Source organism: Typopeltis vanoorti, chromosome 2 (assembly GCF_054136105.1).
Source record: "Typopeltis vanoorti isolate ZY-2024b chromosome 2, IOZ_Tvanoo_1.0, whole genome shotgun sequence".
NCBI lineage: Eukaryota > Metazoa > Arthropoda > Arachnida > Uropygi > Thelyphonidae > Typopeltis > Typopeltis vanoorti.
In genome coordinates this window covers 31,203,563-31,225,167 of record NC_143550.1, presented here as the reverse complement: position 1 = coordinate 31,225,167, position 21,605 = coordinate 31,203,563, and the positions used below count along the sequence as shown (strand labels likewise).

The 21,605-nt window shown below is 36.5% G+C and overlaps 1 protein-coding gene across 1 annotated transcript in view; it reads left to right on the top strand.

Annotated features, from left to right (window-relative positions):
- The window catches only part of LOC150108907 (muscle calcium channel subunit alpha-1-like), a 1,617,925-nt gene that overhangs the window by 1,550,989 nt on the left and 45,331 nt on the right, over positions 1–21,605 (top strand). Inside the window, exon 44 of the mRNA XM_090414483.1 lies at positions 9,150–9,476. Coding sequence (XP_090270609.1) covers positions 9,150–9,476 — 327 coding nt within the window. The remainder of the gene's footprint in view (positions 1–9,149; positions 9,477–21,605) is intronic.

Genomic DNA, 21,605 nt, shown 5'->3' with positions numbered 1-21,605 from the left:
TCTGTGCCTATGGGAGTTGCCAAAAGGTTTATCACCTTTTTTAAAAATTACTCTGGATTTAGAGAAAGATGTTGAAAATTTATTTATCACTAGGTTAGACTATAATAGATTTAGTTTAATCCTTTATCCCAGTGAGAGCAAACAAAGTTTGCGCCTGAAAATATCTTCAGGACTAAATATAGTGTTGTACTATCTTATCCAGTAAGTAGTGCAACACCAAGAAACTAGTCTGGGTAGATGGCCAATCCCTTTAATGCATAACAGTATACATATCCACATAGGAAATGTGTTTTGCATTATGGGAGATACTGGGTTAGAAGTGCCTGGTAGCTTGCTCCACCTTTGCCACGAGTTGCCTTGGTGTTGCACTACTTACTGGATAAGATAGTACAACACTATATTTAGTCCTGAAGATATTTTCAGGCGCAAACTTTGTTTGCTCTCACTGGGATAAAGGATTAAACTAAATCTATTATAGTCTAACCTAGTGATAAATAAATTTTCAACGTGCTTTATATATTATAAACTTAAAGTTTTCATTTGACTTCTGTGTGAAATTCGTTCATGCATTACTTCCAAGTCTCTCGATTGAGTAATACAAGCTCTAAACATATTTAAAACCACTTTAACAAATATAATTCGCAACATTAAATATTGAATTTATCTGAGTAAATAATGAAAACATTTTTATAGTTGCAATAAATTCAGTAAATTTTGTTAAATAATGCAAATAGTAACAACTTACGATGACGTCGCAACAAAACCTACTAAATAGCTGCTATTTAGTAGCATGATAGAGAGTAAAACGTAACAAGGTTGCTATGAACATACCGGTAATAAATCTGGCAACCCTGCTGATAGAAGTAGTGGTAGTCTTGCATGGTCTGCCACTTAAGTAATTTGAGTTGCTGGTGTATAATTTATTTCCAGTAATTGTTACTTCTTATTAATTATTACTGTAATTATTAATTAGTTCTTATTAATTATTACTGTAATATTACCGCTGTATATAATTGTGCTCTTTTTTAATTTGTGAATCCTTTTACAATGGCAGCTAGGACTAATAAAAAACTAAAATTATCACAGAAAGGAATTGGAAGAAATTTCCAAGATGCCTGGACTGAACAATATGGTGTTATTGATAGAGGCGATAAAGTTCTCTGTAAATTGTATGGTGAGCTATCTGTGAGTAGAACTTGGAATGTAAGAAGACATTTTGAAACTAAGCACAAATGGCTCCTAGAAAAAACTTTTGAAAAATGCAAAGAATAAATATCGCAACATCTAAAACTGGCACAATCACAATCAGGGACTTTAATTAAATTTGTTTCAGAACCTTCAAATTTAGTAGCCCCAAGTTACAGTATTTCACATACTATTGTTGAACATGGGAAACCACTTAGTGATGGTGATTATATTAAAGAAGCTTTCATAAAGTGTGTACCATTTTTATTTGAGGACTTTCATAATAAGGAAGCTATTGTAAAGTGCATGAAAGAGTTACCATTAAGTAGGAATACTATTAAAGACAGAGTTATATCAATGAATGCTAGTATAGAAAATCAAATACAACAAGACTTGAACTCATGCCATTGTTTTTCCATTTGTCTCGACGAAACTACAGATATTACGTCATCAGCTTGATTGGCTATTATTGCAAGGTATGTTCACGGTGATTCTATGCATGAGGAATTGATAAAGTTAGAAAATTTACCTCAAAACATGACAGGTAAAGACATATGCGATGTTGTTAAAGTGTTCTGTGAGAAACAGATAGATTTATCGAAAATATTTTCGATTACAACTGATGGTGCGCCTAATATGGTTGGCCGTAATGTCCGTTTTATCAAACAATTTACAGAATATGTTGGTCATCCCCTGGTTTGTTTCCTAACTTTATCAATTCCTCGTGCATAGAATCATCGTGAACATACCTTGCAATAATAACCAATCGAGCTGGTGACATAATAGCTGTAGTTTCGTCGAGACAAATGGAAAAACAATGGAATGAGTTCAAGTCTTGTTGTATTTGATTTTCTATACTAGCATTCATTGATATAACTCTGTCTTTAATAGTATTCCTACTTAATGGTAACTCTTTCATATCATTGTATTATACATCAGGAAACACTTTGTGCGAAATCAGGCTTAAAGGATTTGGATGATGTGATGAGAATTGTGACAAAGGTAACTAATTTTATTGCTGCCAGGACTTGAAACAAACGAGAATTTAATTCACTTTTAAGCGAAGTTGAATCAGTGTACAATGGTCTATTAATGTACAATAATATTCGATAGTTGAGTCGTGGCCAAGTACTTGAACGGTTTGTTGAATGTTTAAATGAAATTAAATTATATTTAAATACGAAGGGCATGGAGCACGAATTTTCTCAGTTGAAAGATTCTGCTTGGCTCAGTAAGCTGATGTTTTTCATAGATTTTTTATTGCACCTGAATGAACTTAATATACAACTGCAAGGTTTCGGAAAATCTGTCGATGTTATGTTTGGCACGATCAAGAGCTTTGAGAATAAACTCAAAATATTTCAACGTGATTTAGAAAGTAACAATTTAAAGTATTTCCCAAGAGTGAAACATTTTTTTTAACGAAACCAGCCCCAAAAATCGCGAACAACATATCGACCAATCTATCGATGTTCTAAAGTCGGTAACTGAGCAGTTTTCTTCTAGATTTGAGCAATTTTGAATGTTGGAACAAACAATCCAATTCATAAAGTATCCTGATGAAACAGAATTCATTGATCTTAAATTAGATGGCTTTCAGTGGTTGGATTTAAAAGATCTAGAAATGCAACTAGCCGACTTCCAGTGTAATCCTATCTGGAAAAGAAAGGTTTTTGCTCTTAGAAATGAATTAGAAGAACTTGAGCAGGAACGTCCGCATGATACTGCATGTAAAATTCAGACTGTGAAATTCTAAGTGCGTGTGGAATAGCCTTCCCAAAAACTTTCATGCTCTTAAAATCTTTGATAAAGCTCTTCTAATAATTTTCTCTTCTACATACTCTTGTGAAACTCTATTTTCTGCCTTAAATAATATCAAATCGAAAGGGAGAAATAGACTGAGCAATGATTTGAGTGCTGCCTGTGTAGCATTAAAATGTACACACTAAAGCCCTCTATAAAGCAACTTTCTACCAGTACTCAGCAACAGAAAAGTCATTAAATGTAATGTAAGTTTGTAATTTCAGTTTATTAAATTAATTGTATAATATGAATTCATAGATTTTATATCAATGTCCTATTAAATAAATAGCCTAATATATGTATAAGTCACCATCTATGATTATGTAGTTAAATTTATAATGCATGTATGCAAGTGGCACATCAACAACATCAATATTTAAAAAAAAAAGATGTTTGACACCTGGGTAAAAAGATTCGCCATCACTGGTGTAGATGATGAAGATAGTTGCAGTTGGTGGAGAGATGGAGTAGAGTAGATGCCCTCCCTTGATGAGTCTTTGAACTCCCTGGAGGTGTTATGTAATAATAATAATAATAATTATTATTATTATTATTATCCTTCTAGGAATAAAATCTGCAGCACCAGGATGGAACACTAATAAAATAATCATTAAACATCTCAACTAGGTCATCTGCTTCAGTCACCTGATTCCCATCTACACCTAGCAAGATAATCCATACACTATCATTTTTCCTCCTACTCATCACATAGCGAAAACTTCTTGGGATTCTCCTTGGATTGCAGCACCAGTCTCCTCTCATATTCTAATTTTTCTCTCATTACAATACTAGTCACTTTCTTAGCCTGAGCCTTAAGTTCCTCATGCAACTGCTCTCAATCTCTCTCTCTCACTCTGTATATGCCTTCCATAATCTCTTTTTCTTTTGCAGTTTTCCTTTTATTCCTTTTATCATCCATGTGACTTCAAATTGCTTTATCTTCTTCAATCGAGGTATACAATCTGCTATTGCTGCCAACATTTTTTTCTTAAGTATCTCCCATGTACTAAAAATCATTTTCCTTTAAGCTCTTTTATCCATTGCTCTACTGCAAGCTGGTTCTAAGTATATAATAGTCACCTGCCTTATAATTCCACATAATTTACTCCTGTTTTGATAACTCCACATGCTTATATCCTCCAAGTCAGGACTACATGGTCACCCTCACCAATGAGGGGCCAGTATGTCATCTCAGTCACAATCAGATCCTCTGATGCTATGACCAAATCCAAAATTCTTGATCTTCATGTTCCCTCTACCACATGCTGCCTAAGACACTTGTCCCTCAACAAATCCAAAAATTCAGTTTCATTACTACTACAATCTGTCTCCTCTATCCACTTGATATCACTACAGCTTAAGTCCCCAATAATGATCGCTCATTTTGCACTTGCCAAAGTAATGTTCCTAAACATTTCCTGCTCATCACCACCATCTATATTCCCTGGTGTGTAGAAACATCCCAATAAATATCTTGTCTTACAAACATCTATCTCACACCATATACAGTGGTGCCTTGTAGTTCATATTTAATTCATTTCCAGAAACCCTTTCGAACTATGAATCATTCGAAGTCCGAATCAAGATTTTACATAAGAAATAACGGAAAGCGAAATAATCCGTTCCCATATCCAAAAAATTCCAATAATTTTTTATTATTTTATCTATTTTAGGTTTTTTAATGTTAATAACTTAGAAAAAATTAAACAAAATAATCTTATATTTATTTTATTAATTTTAATTATTACAACATAAAAATAACAGTGAAGAATATTTTTTTAATATAAAAATCACAAAGACGAAAATAATGCTCCCGTTGTTAAGCATCTTCTTTCTGCTCCTTAGCTGGAGTTGAGAATGCTGATTCACGTTCTCTTTTTTCTGCAGAGAAGAATCTATCCAATGTTGTTTGGCGCTGACGATTTTCTTTGATATTTTTAAAATAACCCATCACATTGTCATCGAATAAGTTGATATTCCTGGTCACTACTGTCTTATTAGGGTGCCATTTTTCATGATAGCTTGTGTTCTAACCCAAACAGAGAACAATTCTTGAAGGTCGGCATTGGAAATGCATCCTTTGGCATCCTTCTCTTCCATAAAAATTTCTTTTTCCACTTCTTTTTGTTGTAGATCGTGAAGATGTTGAAGTTCTTCTGTGCTGAGTTCAGTTTTATGATCACCTATTAACTCCTCTACATCCTCATCACTTACCTCTAATCCCATAGCTTTACCCAAAGACCCAAAGACACAATTTCATTTACAACAGACTCTTCTTCACAGCTTACTACTTCACTGACTGAAATACAATCTGGCCAAAGTTTTTTCCAAGCAGAAATCATTGTTTTAATAGAAACTTCCTTCCATGCCTTATCGACAATCCTTAAGCAATGAAGAATGTTGTAATGCTCTTTCCAAAATTCTTTAAGAGTCAGTTCTGTGGCATTGGTTATTTCAAAGCACTTTTGAAACATAGCCTTAATATACGGTTTTTTGAAGTTTGAAATCACTTGCTGGTCCATGGGTTGTATGATAGAAGTGATATTGGGTGGCAAAAACTTTATCTTGATGAAACTGAATTCACCAACTAAAACCTCCTCTAAATTTGGCAATGAGCAGCAGCATTGTCCATCACTAGAAGAGCTTTTAATGGTAGATTTTTTTCTGTAAGATAAGCTTTTACAGTGGGAGCAAATTCTTGATAAATCGACTAAGTGAAAAACTCTCTGGTAACCCACACTTTCGCGTTGGCCCTCCACATAACACCGAATTTGCTCTTTATGACATTGTTCTTTTTAAAAACGCTTGGATTTTCAGAATGGTAAACAAGCAAAAACTTTATCTTACAGTCTCCACTAGCATTACCAAAAAGCAGCAAAGTAATTCTATCTTTCATAGGTTTATATCCTGGTGCTGTCTTTTCTTTTGTGATATAGGTCTTTTTAGGCATTTTTTTCCAAAAAAGACCTGCTTCATCACAATTAAAAACCTGTTGAGATACAAATCCCTCACTATCCACTTACTCCTTAAAGGTTTTTACAAATTTGTCCGCTTCTTCTACATCGGCACTCGCAGCCTCTCCATGCATGACAACGCTATGGATCCCAGTTCGTTTTTTGAATTTATCGAACCAGCCTCTACTTCCTTTAAACTCCCCATTTTCAGTACTGGTCTCAGGTGTGCATTTCTTAAGTTCACTATGCAGATGTTTGGCTTTCTCACAAATAATTCTCTCAGTAATAACGTCACCACGTAATCGCTTCTCATTTATCCACACTAAAAGGAGTTTTTCCATCTCTTCAATAACGTGATCTCCTGGAGGTCAATGTTGTCACACCTTTAGCCACATTTGCTGCTTTTATTGCTTCCTTATTCTTAAGAATGCTACTTATTGTTGACGTTGACATTTTAAACAGCGTCGCCAGATCCGTAAAACATGTACCGCTTTCGTGTTTCATGATAATTTCTTTTTTCATCTCAATTGTCGATACTACAACTTTTCTTTTAGGTTTTGTTCTTTCTACATTCTTGGATGCCATGGGCAATAAAAAAAAAGCCAAAAACAGTTAAAAATTCTCTACACAAATGTATCGCGCAATGACTTAGCTGTGTAAAGTAAGGGACAATGCACAGCAGACTGAGACAGACACATGCTACACTGCCACGGGGAAGTGAGTGAGTGAGGGAAATCAGTGGGGGAGAAGTGTGCCAAATCTGTCTAATGCTATATGACTCTGAGTTCCTGGACTATAGTTCAAACTTAGAAATGCTGTTCAAACTGCAAATCAAATTTCTTGCGTTCTCAAGCGTTTGAACTCTGGAACATTCGAAGTTAGAAGCATTCGAACTACGAGGCACCACTGTACTCTCAAAGCCAATAGTGTTATTTCTACTGAGATTCTCCACCCTGAGAGCACACAGTTCATCTCTTGTCATGAGCAACACTCCACTACCATGTTCACCTTCCCTATTCTGCCAAAATATGCTATACCCCTTGATTTCTATACCTGTTAAAACATCCTCCTTAGTTAACCAAGTTTCACTGATATCAACAACCATTGGAGAGATTGAGTCAGTGAATGCTACAAACTCATTCCCTTTATTCCTAATGTGCCTAGGAATTTGTATACAGAAAAATCAGGAACCGTATTCTCTGTTGAGAATGTAATTGAAGTTTCATGCCCATAGAACCAGTAAAATATTTTAGGTCTTTAGGCACAATCGTTAGTAAAGATGGCAAATTAAATAAGGAAATAGACAATAGAATAAAAAAAGCCAGTGTGATGACCAGTTGAATATGGAATAAGAAAAGAAAGAAAGGAATATGAAAGAAATGTATATGGAATAAGAAAGAAATTAGCAAAAACTCTAAACTAGCAATACACAAGACAGTGTTCAAATCAATTTCAAATTATGGATTTGAGAGTTAGGTTAGAAATAAAGCAGTTGATCAATAGTTGAGAAAAAATAGGGAAGTGAATAGGTGGAATCAGCAACAGTACATATTAAAAATGAAAATATTAGGAAGAAACTTGGTGCTGTGAGTAGTCAAGCATGTGTGAGCAGAGTTAAATTGGAATGGGATAGGAAAGGTTAGCAAAACAGGTGTTTGATGACAAGATGACAGGAAAAAGGTGGCAGAGAAAGACCAAGATTTAGGTGGATTGATGGAGTCAGAAGTGTCTTCAAAGACAGAAGAATACAATTTGAAAACATTGGAGAACTGACAAGCGGCAGATAATTTGAAAGAAATTGTTGATAGGAATTATTTATAGTGTAAACTTAATCATGTAATACTGTCATAGGACTTCATGTAGTATATATCAAAAATTGATGATGATTATTATTATTATTATTATTATTATTATTATCATCTGACATCCATGGAGTCAGAGACTCATTGTGGGAGGTACACACCATTGTATATACTGCTCATCCAAACATTATAAATTCATCCAATAAATAAATATATAAGTGAATCAAGTAGAATAATGAAGAATAGAAATGAAAGGCATGATGTTTTATGTGAAAATAGGAAGATCATTGCCAGTAAAAGTGAGAGGGTGCTTTCACTGATATTAGCAATACACAAGACAGCATTCAAACTAATTTCAAATTATGGATCTGAGAGTTAGGTTAGAAATAAGCAATAGATCAATTTTCTCAGAGCTCCCACAGATATGGGAGCTCTGAGAAAATGTCCACACAAAATGAAGTTCCAAAAGGGAAGTAGTTGAAGTGGTTTTGAGATAGTCTGATATAAGTTGGACATAATGATATACTGTATTTAGTTGGGTGTTGTGAAGGTGGTGTCAAAGTGACATACAAGAAAAGTGCCTAAATGAACAAGAGAAGGACAACATTATCGGTGATTTTAATTATGGTAATATAGGAAATGAAAATATGGTATTTTGGAGTAAAGAAAATGAATTTGTTGACTTTTTGAGGGACAGTTATCTTAAGCAGTATGTAAGTAACAAAGGACAGCATATGAGGATCAAGAGTCTTAGCTCTGATCTGATCATCTAAGGATATGCTTGTGAATGATTGTTGAATCTCACTCCATTTTAAGAGTGACCATGAATTGATTAGTTGGGTGGCAGCAAGCCAGTCAGGTGATAAGACAAAGGTTTCAAATTATATTTCAATATGTGTTTTTGGAGTTCTAATGAAGATGTTGGAGACTTGAGAACTAGGATTCAGAATTGGATACCAGGAGTAGTATTCTCTGGGATGGTCAGTATGGATTTTTATTATCAGGCAATTATTAATAATAATAATAATTGCCTGAGAAGGCAATGTGTGCAGAAATAATGAATGAGTTTAACCACGTTGCCCTCAATATGGATAAAATACATCATCCCTCTACACTTCGTATCCGTCATATATTTCAATGTAATATCAATGGTATTACAATTTTTATATGCACTTCACATCCATGGTTACTTGGACGTATATGTCTTGGCCGGTTGGGTGGTTAATGCATGAATCATTAAGCCTTGTGTATTTACAATAGTGGGGTCCTCCCATAGTGAGTCTTTTGACTCCATGGAGGTCTTATTTTAATAATAATGATAAATAATTATTAATATGCATATTCAGAAAATGCATTAGATATTATATTTTAAATCACTGCAATTTTTACTCTGCTGCTGTTACAGCTCACTCTCTGTGGATGATGTTTACCTCTACCAGTGTCATATCCGTTCTCCCTCTAGTTCCCCTTTTCGACACCACATTAGTCCCTATTCAGCACATTCTGATGTCTGCAGTAGTTGTGAAGGCAGTGTATCAGCAGAAGATGATGAGAATGACAGTTGTGAAATGTGTAATGAAACTATTCCACTGCGATCACTTCGACCTCAACAACCACAGTTGACAGATGTTAACAACAGCAGTTCAAAATCAGAAAGTCCAACAGCCTCTTCTAGCAAACTAGAAGGAGCCACCAGTTTGAAAAGAAATCTGGATTCATATCTAATAACAAAGTATGTATTCATGGAGTGCAAAATTGATTAAGACTGAATGTGATTTCTTAACATCGTTTATAGATAATTATAATACAAATGTTTTAGTATGCATTAAGATGCAATTGCTGATTCATTTATTCCCCCTCCCCTTTCATACTTAAAATTAGTAAATACTAATTTTAAGTATGAAATTTTATAAAGTTCCTTTATAAAATTACTGAAATTGTCAGATAAACTATCATTGATTGTAAATATGTACAGTGTCCAGAAAAATTGATGAAAAATATATCATGAAGTTTTTTTAATTAACTACAAAGACTTTATGTCAACTATTATGAATAATCAAGTGGATTAAACTCATAAAAACTATTTTATTTTAACTGAATGTTAAATGAATTTGTTTCATTGTCCTGTCTTTTTTGCTGACAACATCTTTAGTGAAATATTTATTGCAAACAAAAAAGATCTCAAAAGATTTCCTAACAGCTGGTATTTCTATAAACTGAAATATGTTCAGCTGCAAGTTTAAATCAGGTGCATCATGAAAAGTATGTACAGTGTTGTGCAAAACTTGTGTGTCTTTACTGGCATAACAGAGAACCCAGATGTCACATGTATTAATTAATTACTTCCAGATGTCATGAAGTATAATACCTTGGTTGTTTCTATTTAATGTGCCATGTGAGTGTATTACCTTGGAAGATCCACTAAGTAAGGCATGCAGGATATTTGCCAATCTACAATGAGATGTTCTATGAGGATGTATATCATGAGTCCACTCCTTTCTTCTCTTATGTGAAACAATCGCCTTTTTTTTTTTTCCCAAATTTTCAAACTTCTCCCAGTTTCATTCTTGTACACCTTTCCACAGGAACAAGGAATCTTGTATATTATTATTATTATTATTATTATTACCACCCCAAGACCTCATGGGGTCAAAGACTCATCTGGGAGGTACTTTTATCACAAACACAGCTCATCATACCGTGTTTTAAACACATTCAAACTCTTTGCAGACACCACATTCTCAGGCAAGGCATTCCAATCATTCACAACTCTGCACAAAAAAAACCTGCCTTTCACTCCCCTACTCGCACCCTCTTTATACAGTTTCCAGGGATGACCTCTGGTTCTCCCCTGATCTCCCACTATTCTCTGTAGAACTTCTCCAGCATTGATCCTATAACAACCACTTACCAACTTGTAGGTCTCTATCATATCTCCCCTCTTCCTCCTGTCCACCAGACTCGGAAAATTACATCTTCTCAATCTTTCCTCATTCTCGACATTCCAGAGGTCAAAAACTACCTTAGTCAGTCTCCTTTGGACCCTTTCCAACATCTCTTCATCCTTCTGAAAACCTGGTGACCAAATCTGGGCACAGTAGTCCATGTGTGGCCTAATCAAAGCCTTATACAATGAAACAAGAATCCCCCTACTTCTACACGTCAGTGTCCTCCGCATCATTCCCAGAAGCCTTTGTGTTGTCTTCACAATTTTGGCGATGTGTCCCCTAAATTTTAGATCCTTATCCACTATCACCCCCAGATCTCTCATTTCCTCTACCTCCAACAATATATTCTCACAAGCATAAATTCTGCATACCATCTTTGTTTTCCAAATTTTAAAACCTTACATTTTGCAACATTGAACTCAGATCCCCATTTCCATGCCCAATTACTCAATCTTTTCAAGTCTTCCTGTAAGGCCACAACATCTTCACTACACTTCATGGTTCGTCCCAACTTTGCATCATCTGCAAACAACTGAATATCTCCATCCAAATCTTCACTTATATCATTAATATACAAGTTAAATATCCCAGGTTGTTTATAGAATGCAGTTGTTTCGTTAGCAGAATATAGGAACCCTTGTAACATGATAACTGGTATGAAGATTATAAATTATATATTAAGTTTAATCCTTTATCCAAGTGTAAGCAAACAAAGTTTGCATCTGAAGTATCTTCAAGACTGGTGCAACTCGTGGCAAAGGTGTACTACTGAGTTCTGATCACTTTCCTTAGTATCCCATAATGCAAAGCACATCTCCTTGCAAACATGTATAATGCTATGCATTATGGGAAGGGTCACTACCCCGACTGTTTCGACCTTTATTTAGGTCACTTCAGTGAGAGCCAGACCTAGAGGTGTTACCAAGGTTGAAGCAATGCAGAAGTCATATTTCCATATGCCAATTGCCAAAAGGTGTCACACCTTATTATTAAATTACTCTGGATTAGGGAAGGATGTTGTCAACTATAAATTATATATTTAGTTTAATCCTTTATCCAAGTGTAAGCAAACAAAGTTAGCACCTGAAGTATCTTCAGGACTGGAGCAACTCATGGCAAAGGTGGACTGAGTCCTGAACACTTTCCTTAGTATCCCATAATGCAAAGCACATCTCCTTGCAGACATGTATAATGCTATGCATTATGGGAAGGGTCACTACCCAGGTCTATGTAGTGACCTAAGGCAAGCGATGTGAAGTCATACTACCTTTACCACAAGTTGCCTCAGTCCTGAAAATACTTCAGGTGCAAACAAAGCTTGCACCTGAAGGAGGCATTATGCTCAATGGATGTGACTGATCTTCAGAGAGTTGAAGTCTCCAGAAAAGCATACAACAGAACCACCTGTCTAGGACTAGTCTAGGCACATCACTGAGTATTTGAGTATCATATGGCATCTGTTGATGTCCAATGAATAGATGATGAGAAAGAAGAATGATTATGTAATATGATGTTAATGGATGAAAGTGGGAGATTGGTAACTGCTGCCAAGGATAGAGGTATTCAATGAGCAGTTCATCAGGGTGTTTCATCCTTAGTGTGAAATCAGAAACCCAAGTGTAGAGAATGAAATGAGAGAAGACTTAATGGCGAGTGAACAAGCGGTATATGAGTAGTTAAGTAAGCTAGATGTCAATTATTATTATTATTATTATTATTTATTCGTATGATATTCGGCCATGAGGCCCCTTTTACGGGGATGTACGGCACCATCTCAATCCCCTCTAATTTTATCCGGGGTCAGGACCGGCATAGCTGACGAATCAGGCCTATGGCTATGTCTTAAGTATTCCTGGCTGTGATCCATTTGTGTTCATGGGGCCAGTTTGCCTGCTTGCAGGAGGAAAAACCCCAGATAAACTTGGGAGAAAAACCCTGCTGTCCAAGACCGGCTAACCTGGCTATGTCTGAGAAAGATCCTTAAACTCATCACGTCAATAAGACAATAGGAGATGATGACATATTACCACGTGTCTTAAGGGAATACCGAGGAGATAGCATAATCCTTGGCCTACTTGCTTAACAAGTCTTGTAGCAGTACAAGTCCTTATGGAGTGGAAGGAAGGTAAAATTGTTCTACTTCACAAAGGTGGTGATAAAACTAAGGTTAAAAATTATAGGCTGATCTGTATATTTGGGGTTGTAATTAAAGTATTGGAGAGGTTGCTAAGAGCTAGGATACAAATATGTGTTAAAAACATATTTAAACTGTCACACGTCAGCATGGGTTTGTTAATGGCAGGTCATGTTTCACCAAATTGCTTATATACTATAACAAGGTGACAAATGTATTTAACAAGGTAGATGCATACACAGTGGTATACTTTGATTTTGCAAAGGCTTTTGATAGATTGCCACACTACAAGTTGGTAACTAAACTGAAGCCATTGGAATTGGATGAGTAATTAAGTGAATTGGATAGGCAACTGACTCTCAGATAGGCATCAGCAAGTTGTGTATGAAGTTGCAGTATCCAAGAAAAGGAAAATCACTGGTGGTGTGCTACAGGAGACTGTTTTGGGACTAGTGTTATTTAATTTGTTTATTAATGTTACTGGGATGGATTTAACTGGTGGTATGTAACTTTGCAGAATATGCAAAACTAGGGAGGGTGATGAGGAATTAAGCAGGTGTGGCCTTACAGGAGGACTTGAACAGATTGTATGAGTAGGCAACAGTATGAAACTGTCATTTCAATGGTGCAGAGTCTAAGGTTCTGAAAATAGGTAGTCAATGATGGGATGGAAAGTATACACTTCATGGGAAAATTTTGGAGAAAGTTAAGGAGATGAGAGACCTTGGAGTGGTGGTGGACAAGGATCTGAAGTTCAGAGGTTACATTGCACAAGCTGTGAAGTCATCACATTGACTAATGGCAATGATGCAGAGGTCCTTAACATGCAGAAATAGAGGTTTTGGTTCCATTGTATAAGGGCTTGATCAGACCCCATATGAATTATTGTGAACAGATCTGGTTTCCTGCTGATGGAGATACACTGTAAAGGGTCCGAAGAAGACTAAAGTGGTAACTGGTCTTTGCGATGTGGGATATGAAGACAAATTGAGTGAATGTAGTTTACAAAGCCTTGTAAATAGGAGGAAGAGAGGAGATATGATTGAGACTTAAGTTGGTATAAGGCTTTTACATGGTTAAAGCTGTATAAGGAGGTTTGAGCAGGGCATAAGGAGCAGATTCTTTGCATGGAGAGTAGTTGGTGAGTGGAATGCAATTACATTGAACGAGTTTAAAGCACTGTTCGATAAGTTTTGTCTGTAACATTTTGTGCCTCCTGTGATGAGTGTTTTAACTCCATGGAGGTTTGGTGTTAAAAATAATAATAATGTCATGTACTTGCTAGGGGAAACTAATCTTCTACTCAGCTCATGGGGTTCAGCATAAAAATGTGCATAAATTCATGAGTGAGCAAATACACACATAAAACAACAGTACTGTCTTCAGATTGGTCGATGATACAAGGACTTGAAATAGGAATTGACGATCACCTGTGCTGGATAGGATATGAATTGAGGACATTCCACTGTATAGAAAGATGTGTGACATTTTTGAAAAAAGTCCAACAATCGAAGTGTGAAATGCAGATTCAAATGCACCTATTATTAGGAGAAAAGGCATATAGCAACATAAACTGGGCAGAAGAAAGAGATGTACTAGGCAGCATGTGGTGGAGGAACCACAAATATTGAGGGGTGGGGTAGAGTTGGCCATGGTATCAGAGGATGTGATTGTGATTGAGAAGTCATACTTGGCCCAAGTGATGAGAGTGACCTTGTATGCCTGACTTGGAGGATGAACAGGTATGCAGAAGTAGGAAGCAATGGAAGGAATTAATGCAGAATTATTGGCAGGTTGGTATAATGGATTTAGAAATCAGATTGGGACAGTATGGATGAAAGAATTTGAAGATGAAGAAAAAGATGTCAGTAATGCATGGGAGCTAGTTAAACCTTTGTTAGCAGCAGTGACACGTTACATGCCTCAAGTGAGAACGATGAAACAATTTGGAGTAACTTGGATGACTAAAAAAATCAAATGGGAATTGTGGATGAAGGAGAGGTTATGGAAGACACATAAAGAGGGGTGACACATAAACAATTGCATGAGGAATATTATAAGGCTCAAGCTAGGAATGTGATTATTGTAGCAAGGAGAGAAAAATTAGAATAAGGAGAATTCCAACTAGTTTTTAATATGTAACTAGTAGGAGAAATGAATGTGGATTGACCATGCTGGATGGAGACAGTAATCAAGTAACTAATGTAAATGATGAATGGAGCTGTTTAATGATCACTTTATTAGGGTACTTTATCTTAGTAAGGCTGGTTTTATTCTTAGAGGGCCAAAGAGGGTTGAAGGATATTAGAAGTGAATAAAGAGGATATATTTCAAATACAGAGCTCTCTAGATGTCAATAAGGCTATATAAGATTTTGTTACATTTTAAGGGAGCATGCTAAGCAACTGGTCATGCCATTGACCTGGTTGTTTAATGAAAGTATTGCAACAGGATAATAATGGAAGGAGGGTAAGCCCATTGCTTAAGCATAGTGGCAGGATAGAAGCATCAAATTATAAAGTGGTTTGTATTTCTCCTGTGGCTGCTAAGATATTGGAAAAAGATAAGAGCTCATATATAGAATTAGGCAGATGAGGTTGAAGCATGATTTAGTAGAATTATGCAGTATTATTAAGCTTGCAGTATTATTTATGAAGACCAGCATGGATTTGTTAAGAGCATTCTTGTAATCTTGTTTAGTTATCTGGTTGCCTTTTATAATAGAGAAACAAGTGCAGTGGATGAGGAGAAGGCATGCACTCTCATTTTTCTGGATTTGGCAAAGGCAAACCAAAATTGGGCTAATGAATTGGATTAAAATCTGATTTCTAGTAGATATCAGAAAGTTACGTATGAGGGAAGGGGATAAAAACAGTATCAAGGAGTAGGATTCCACAGAGTTTAGCTGAATAGCTCCCTGTAATCACTGGATTACAAGGAGCTATTCAGCTATTTGCAGATGATATGAAGCTGGAAGGGTTATTAGTAATAGTGCTGATATTATGGCTAGAAATTTGGGATTACAGACAAGAGGGAGGTTGCACCTCAGAGGATTGCTGCAGTAAAGATAAGAGTGGTAGTCCCATTGTAAAATGCCTTGATCAGGCCACATCTGGATTACAGTGCTTGCTCAGATCTAGTTACCAGGATTCAAAAGGGATATTAATTGTAGAGGATGCAGAGGAAGATAGCAGATGAGTACTGTGTGTAAGCAAGAGGATAAGAAGGAAAGTGTTCACATTTTGTCAGCTGGAGGTTGTATTCTTGGGATAGGCAGAGTCGGGAAGGCTGCTCCAAAGAACAGAAGTAGATGGAATGAAAGAGGAGGCAGTGAAGTTGGTTCAGTGAGTTTCAAGATAGACTGTAAAAGGGTGTTGGTTAGCAGTGACTCCTGATCTAATGATTTTTTGAAGAAAGTGGAGGTATAATAGTGGCCATTTTAGCAGAGCATTGTCTATTAAAGTATCTGTGGAAGAGGAACGAGGCAGAAACTGTCTGTGTAAAAATGGATCATTAATAAACCGGATTGCCCTCTTCTAGACAGAATCGAGCAATCATAAGAGAGGATTTTGGTACATGTACATCACTCCAAATATGGGAGCAACATTCTATGGTTGAGTGGATTTGAGATTTGTATAGCGTTAGCAGGTGTGAAGTAGTGTCATGTGAAAATGTACACCAAGTTCTTTGGTTGCTACAGAAACTATAGTTGAAATGTCTTTGTACCAGGAAAGGTTAGAAATATAGGTCAGTCCAAGAAGGGAAATCTGATTGTGTTTAGATATGTGGATATCATTGAAGGTAAGAAGGGAGAGTACAAACTCTTGCTTACAAGAGATCAGACAGGACTCAATTTTCATAGTGTTGAAGTCTACAAGATTGTCCTTGCCTCACAGGATATAGCTAGTAGATCAGAGTTCAGGCCAGTGTTCATGGTGGATCTTGAGAATTCTAATACTTCACAAGGTTTGGCAAATGAAAAGGAGAAATGCAGTGTACTCTCATCAGCAAAGCAGGTCATTTATATAAAAGAGTAAGTGAGAGAATGGAACCATGGGATACTCCTACACTGATAGGAAAATCTTAGGGGAAACTGCCCTCCGGTGAGAAAGTTGGTGATCCATTTGCTGAGTGTGGAAGGCAGACCATACGATGGCAGTTTGCTAAGTAGGACCTGTGCCAAACCTGATTAAATGCCTTTGAAATGTCAAAGGCAACCATGTGAATTTCTCCAAATTTTTCCATGGCTTGAATCCAGATGTGGGTGGTGAAAGCAAGAAGATCAGCTGTAGATTGCTAGTGGTGGAATCCTTCCTGCTGGTTACTGATTATTTGCTAGATCTGTAGTTGGGTAAGAGTTGGCTGTTGATGACCTTCTTCAGAACTTTAGAGAGAACAGAATTGAGAGCAATTGGATGGTAGTTCATTGGTTGACTTTTATCAACTTCCTTTGGAATGGGCCTATTTCTATATTGTAGGGCAGATGCCAGTTGAACAAGAGAGATTGAAGAGGTGATATAGGATAGGTGTTAGTTCTGGGGCACAGTTTTTTAACACAAGAGGTGGGGATTACCGTCAGGAAAAGACGCCTTGTTTCTGTTCAGGTTATTAAGGATTCTTCGAATTTCTTTCTAGTGAAAGACTACGGGTGACATGGAGAGAGCTATTCTTGGTGGAGCAGATGGAACTTTACCAAGGTCATCAATGCAGGAATTGGAAGAGAAGAGAATAATGCTAGTAAGTCGCCTTGTCTCTAGGTGAGGTAACTAAAGTATTACCTGAATGTAATAGTGGTGAAAACATGAGTAGGCAAAAGTTGCAGCCAGTGGCCTTGGCAAGGGACCAGGAGTGGCTGTGAGTTGGACAGGAGGTGAGTTTGCAGCATTTTGTCCTTCCAAAGTCTGATTTTGATTTGGTGATGATTCTTTTACAGCTGTTGCAAGCTGCAGTAAGAAACAGAGTGAACAGGTGAACAGCTGGTGTTTTGGTGTCAAGCCATCCATGGTATACAGAGGTTTTTTCTTTTACTTCATTGGTACACCTTCTTGAGAACCAAGGCTTTGATGGTGGTTGGGAATTGGGAAGTGGAATAAGGGATGAAAGCCCTTCATTCCTGTGAGAATGATTTCTGTTATTTAGTCTGAGCAGATGTTTGGATCAGAAGCACCAAAGCAGTATTCAGACCATGGGAAGAAGGAATAGAAGTAACAGAGGTCATCGCATTTTGGAACCCTTGTTATGAGATTGTGATCTGAGTTGAATATTTCCTTTCAAGTTATTTCCTACATCATTTATGTACAAATTAAACAGCAATGGTCCCAGCACTGAACCTTGTGGCATACCACTAGTCACCTGCTTTCTCAATCCTGCCTCTCCATATACCACTTTTTGATATCTGTCAAGCAGCCACCATCTTATCCACTTAACAAGTGTCATATCCATCCGTATTTGTTCCAGTTTGCTTAACAGAGTTCCATGTGGTATTCTGTCAAAAGCCTTTGCAAAATCTAGCACAATCCATCATGTATCCATTTCCTTTATTGGACTCAGCTGTCACTCTGTTATAAATACGAAGGTGGTCTGAAAAGTTCTCGACCTAACAATGAAAAAACGAATTTATAATTTCAAAATTATTTTTATTTTTCAACATAATCTCCCTTAAGTCTAATACATTTATTCCAGCGATGCTCCAGCACCATTATCACATCCCTGTAGTGGTTCTCAGTAAGATCTACAAAATACCCATCAACAGCTGCAATCACCTCTTGATTTGAAGAAAAACGCTGACCAGCAAGGAAGAGTTTTAGTTTTGGAAAGAAACAGAAGTCAGAGGGAGACAAATCTGGGGAATAGGGTGGATACTCCAGCAATTCATAGTGCAGATCACTTAATTTTACCATTGCCAAAACACTTTTTTGGGCAGGTGCATTGTCCTGATGAAAGATGATTTTTTGATTCTGCGAACCGGGTCTTTTCTCATGAATTGTTTCATCTAGTCTGGTTAAAAGATCGGAATAATATTCCCTGTTATTGTTTTACTCTTTTCAAGATAATTAATAAACAAAATGCCTTGAGCATCCCAAAATACCAATGAAATTACCTTTGCTGCTGATGGAACCGACTTTGTCTTCGTTGGTGCTGAACAACTGGCTTCTGTCCACTGTTTTGACTGCTGTTTGGATTCTGGTGTGTAATGGTGAATCCAAGTCTCATCCATAGTAATAAATCGATGCACAAAATCAGTTTTATTTTCTTGTTAAAATGCTCCAAGCACTGTTCAGAGATTTCCATGCGAGTGCGTTTTTGTTTTGTGAGCAAGCATGGCAACCATGTTGCACAAAGCTTTTTCATATGCAATTCTTCATGCAAAATTTATCCTACACGTTCTTTTGAAATACCTATAGTCTCAGCAATTTCATGTACTTTGACTCACTGGTCATCCAATACCATATGTGATCATCCAGATCATCTTCAAGGCTGGTACGGCCACGTTTAAACTCAGCAGCCCACTTCTTAATTGTCGAAAACAAAGGAGAAGAGTGACCATAAACTTTTATGAACTTCAAATGAATTTCTTTTGGCATTAAACCTTCTTTTACAAAGAATTTTATAACCACATGATACTCAATTTTATCCATTTCAAGGGATACAGACAACACTTTTGCTTCAGACAGCTGTATAAAACAAACTACTTGATAGAATGACTTGCAATTTCACATGGATACTTATGACAGATGTACCAACTTAGAAAAAAAATCTCTTGCTGATAGTGTTGCCATCTATGGTTGAGGCCGAGAACTTTTCAGACCACCCTCGTAGAGTGACAACCCGTGCTGCAGTTTAACAATATCTTTTATGGTCATTTTTTAAATATTGTTAAATTCTATTGTTAGAGCATAATATTACAAAAGGTTTCTTTGATTGTTTGGGAGATGAATGTAAAATGTCCCATAAAACATCTGTTGAAGCAGTTGACAGAACACTGAGGGATATCAGATCAGACAATCAAAGAATGGGTTGAATAATGTTTTTGTTGCCAATGCTTTTCGACAAACATTGTCCATCGTATCCCGCAGAACAAGGGTGAACAAAGTGAATGTCTGCCTTAAGAAATCTTCATTATGGCATGATATTGAGAAATTTTTTCTCAAAACTAATATACCTGTTCACCTACATGGAGACTCTAATGTACATTCCTTCTCCTCAAAAATGTCAAAAATTGGCAATTGTTAAGTACAGCAAAGAGATGAAAAAATTATTATTAACACATCTAAATATTGGAAAAATTGTCCGAACTGCAGACAAACTGTTGTGCAGTGTCTACCCATCTATTGAGAACATAACAGAAAAGTCACCTTCTTGGTTCAGGGAGAGAGCTAATCCTCATATCTTGAAATGACGCTGTGTCAATAATGAACAAGTTGGTTCTTAATATGGTTAATGGATCTGTTAGTGTTTACAAATCAGTAGATATTCCTGTGGATGTAGATGATACAGTTCATTTTCCGATGGAGTTTTTAAATTTGCTTAATCCACCTGGATTGGCTGGTCATGAAATTAAATTGAAAATAGGTGTTCCTATTATGTCGCTACGAAATTTGCACCCGTCCCCCAAATCTTTGCAATGGAACTAGGCTTCAAGTAAAATTGTTGAAACCAAATACGATAGCAGCTGTGATATTTACAGGTCCTGGTATTGGAGAAATTGTCTTCATTCCTCGGATATCCCTCATTCCTTCAGGCTATCTATGGTTAAAATTTACAATAAGAGTTTTGCAATGATGACAATAAAGCCCAAGGACAGACCCTTAGTGAAATTTTCGGACATGGGCAGTTATATGTAGCATGTTCTCGAATTAGCAGTCCTGAGAATTTAATTATTTTTGTCGAGGATGATGAAAATTCTAATGTTGTTTACAAAGAAGTGTTATAATGCTCAAAATTCTACACTATGACAAAAGCACCAGCACCAAATACATAAATAAATATCCCCTGAAGTGAACTGTTGGCAGTATAAGTTCATCTCAGTGAAGCAGGAAGGTTCAGCTAGTTATGCATAAACTGTAGCATTCTCTTAGGTTCCAGTCACTTTTGCACCCTGCATTGACTATCCCATTCAATTATCTCACTTGTGAGACTAGATTTGTATCTTTTGGTCATCCTCACGCTCAGTCACCTGCACACTTATTCATCTGCATCCACCCAAATAGCTTTAGTTTTCCTAACTTTTCACTTCTGTATTCTCAGTGAACAAAGTTTTCTCTAGACACTTAACTCTGACTCCTTTTAAGTACAGTCAGTCAGCATTATATAAGTCTTTCCATCCATCAAATTCAGTCCATAGGTCTACAGACTCCACATCATTCTTCTGCACAACCTGAGCATTGATATATTTGTGATACTTGCCTAACTCCAACTCACCTCTTCTACCAGTAACTCTTTCATGTAGTATCATTCATCTTTCAGGTCATTAGTATCATCCAAAAGCATTCAGATCTTTCACTGTATGTTTTTTTCATCCTAACAGCTTCATTAATATATATATATGTATATATATATATATATATATTTTTTTTTTTTTTTTTTTTTTTCATCAGGGAAACAAGATTGTCATGCTCTCTTTAAGTACTCCTCTTATCAAATTAAATTACTGTATTTTTCCATGTAATAAGATGATACTTTTTTCAAAAATTTTCAGACCAAAAATTGGGGTTTGTCTTATACATGGAAGGGGGGGGGGGGAAACCAGTTGAGAGATCCACGGTTACCATGGCGAAAC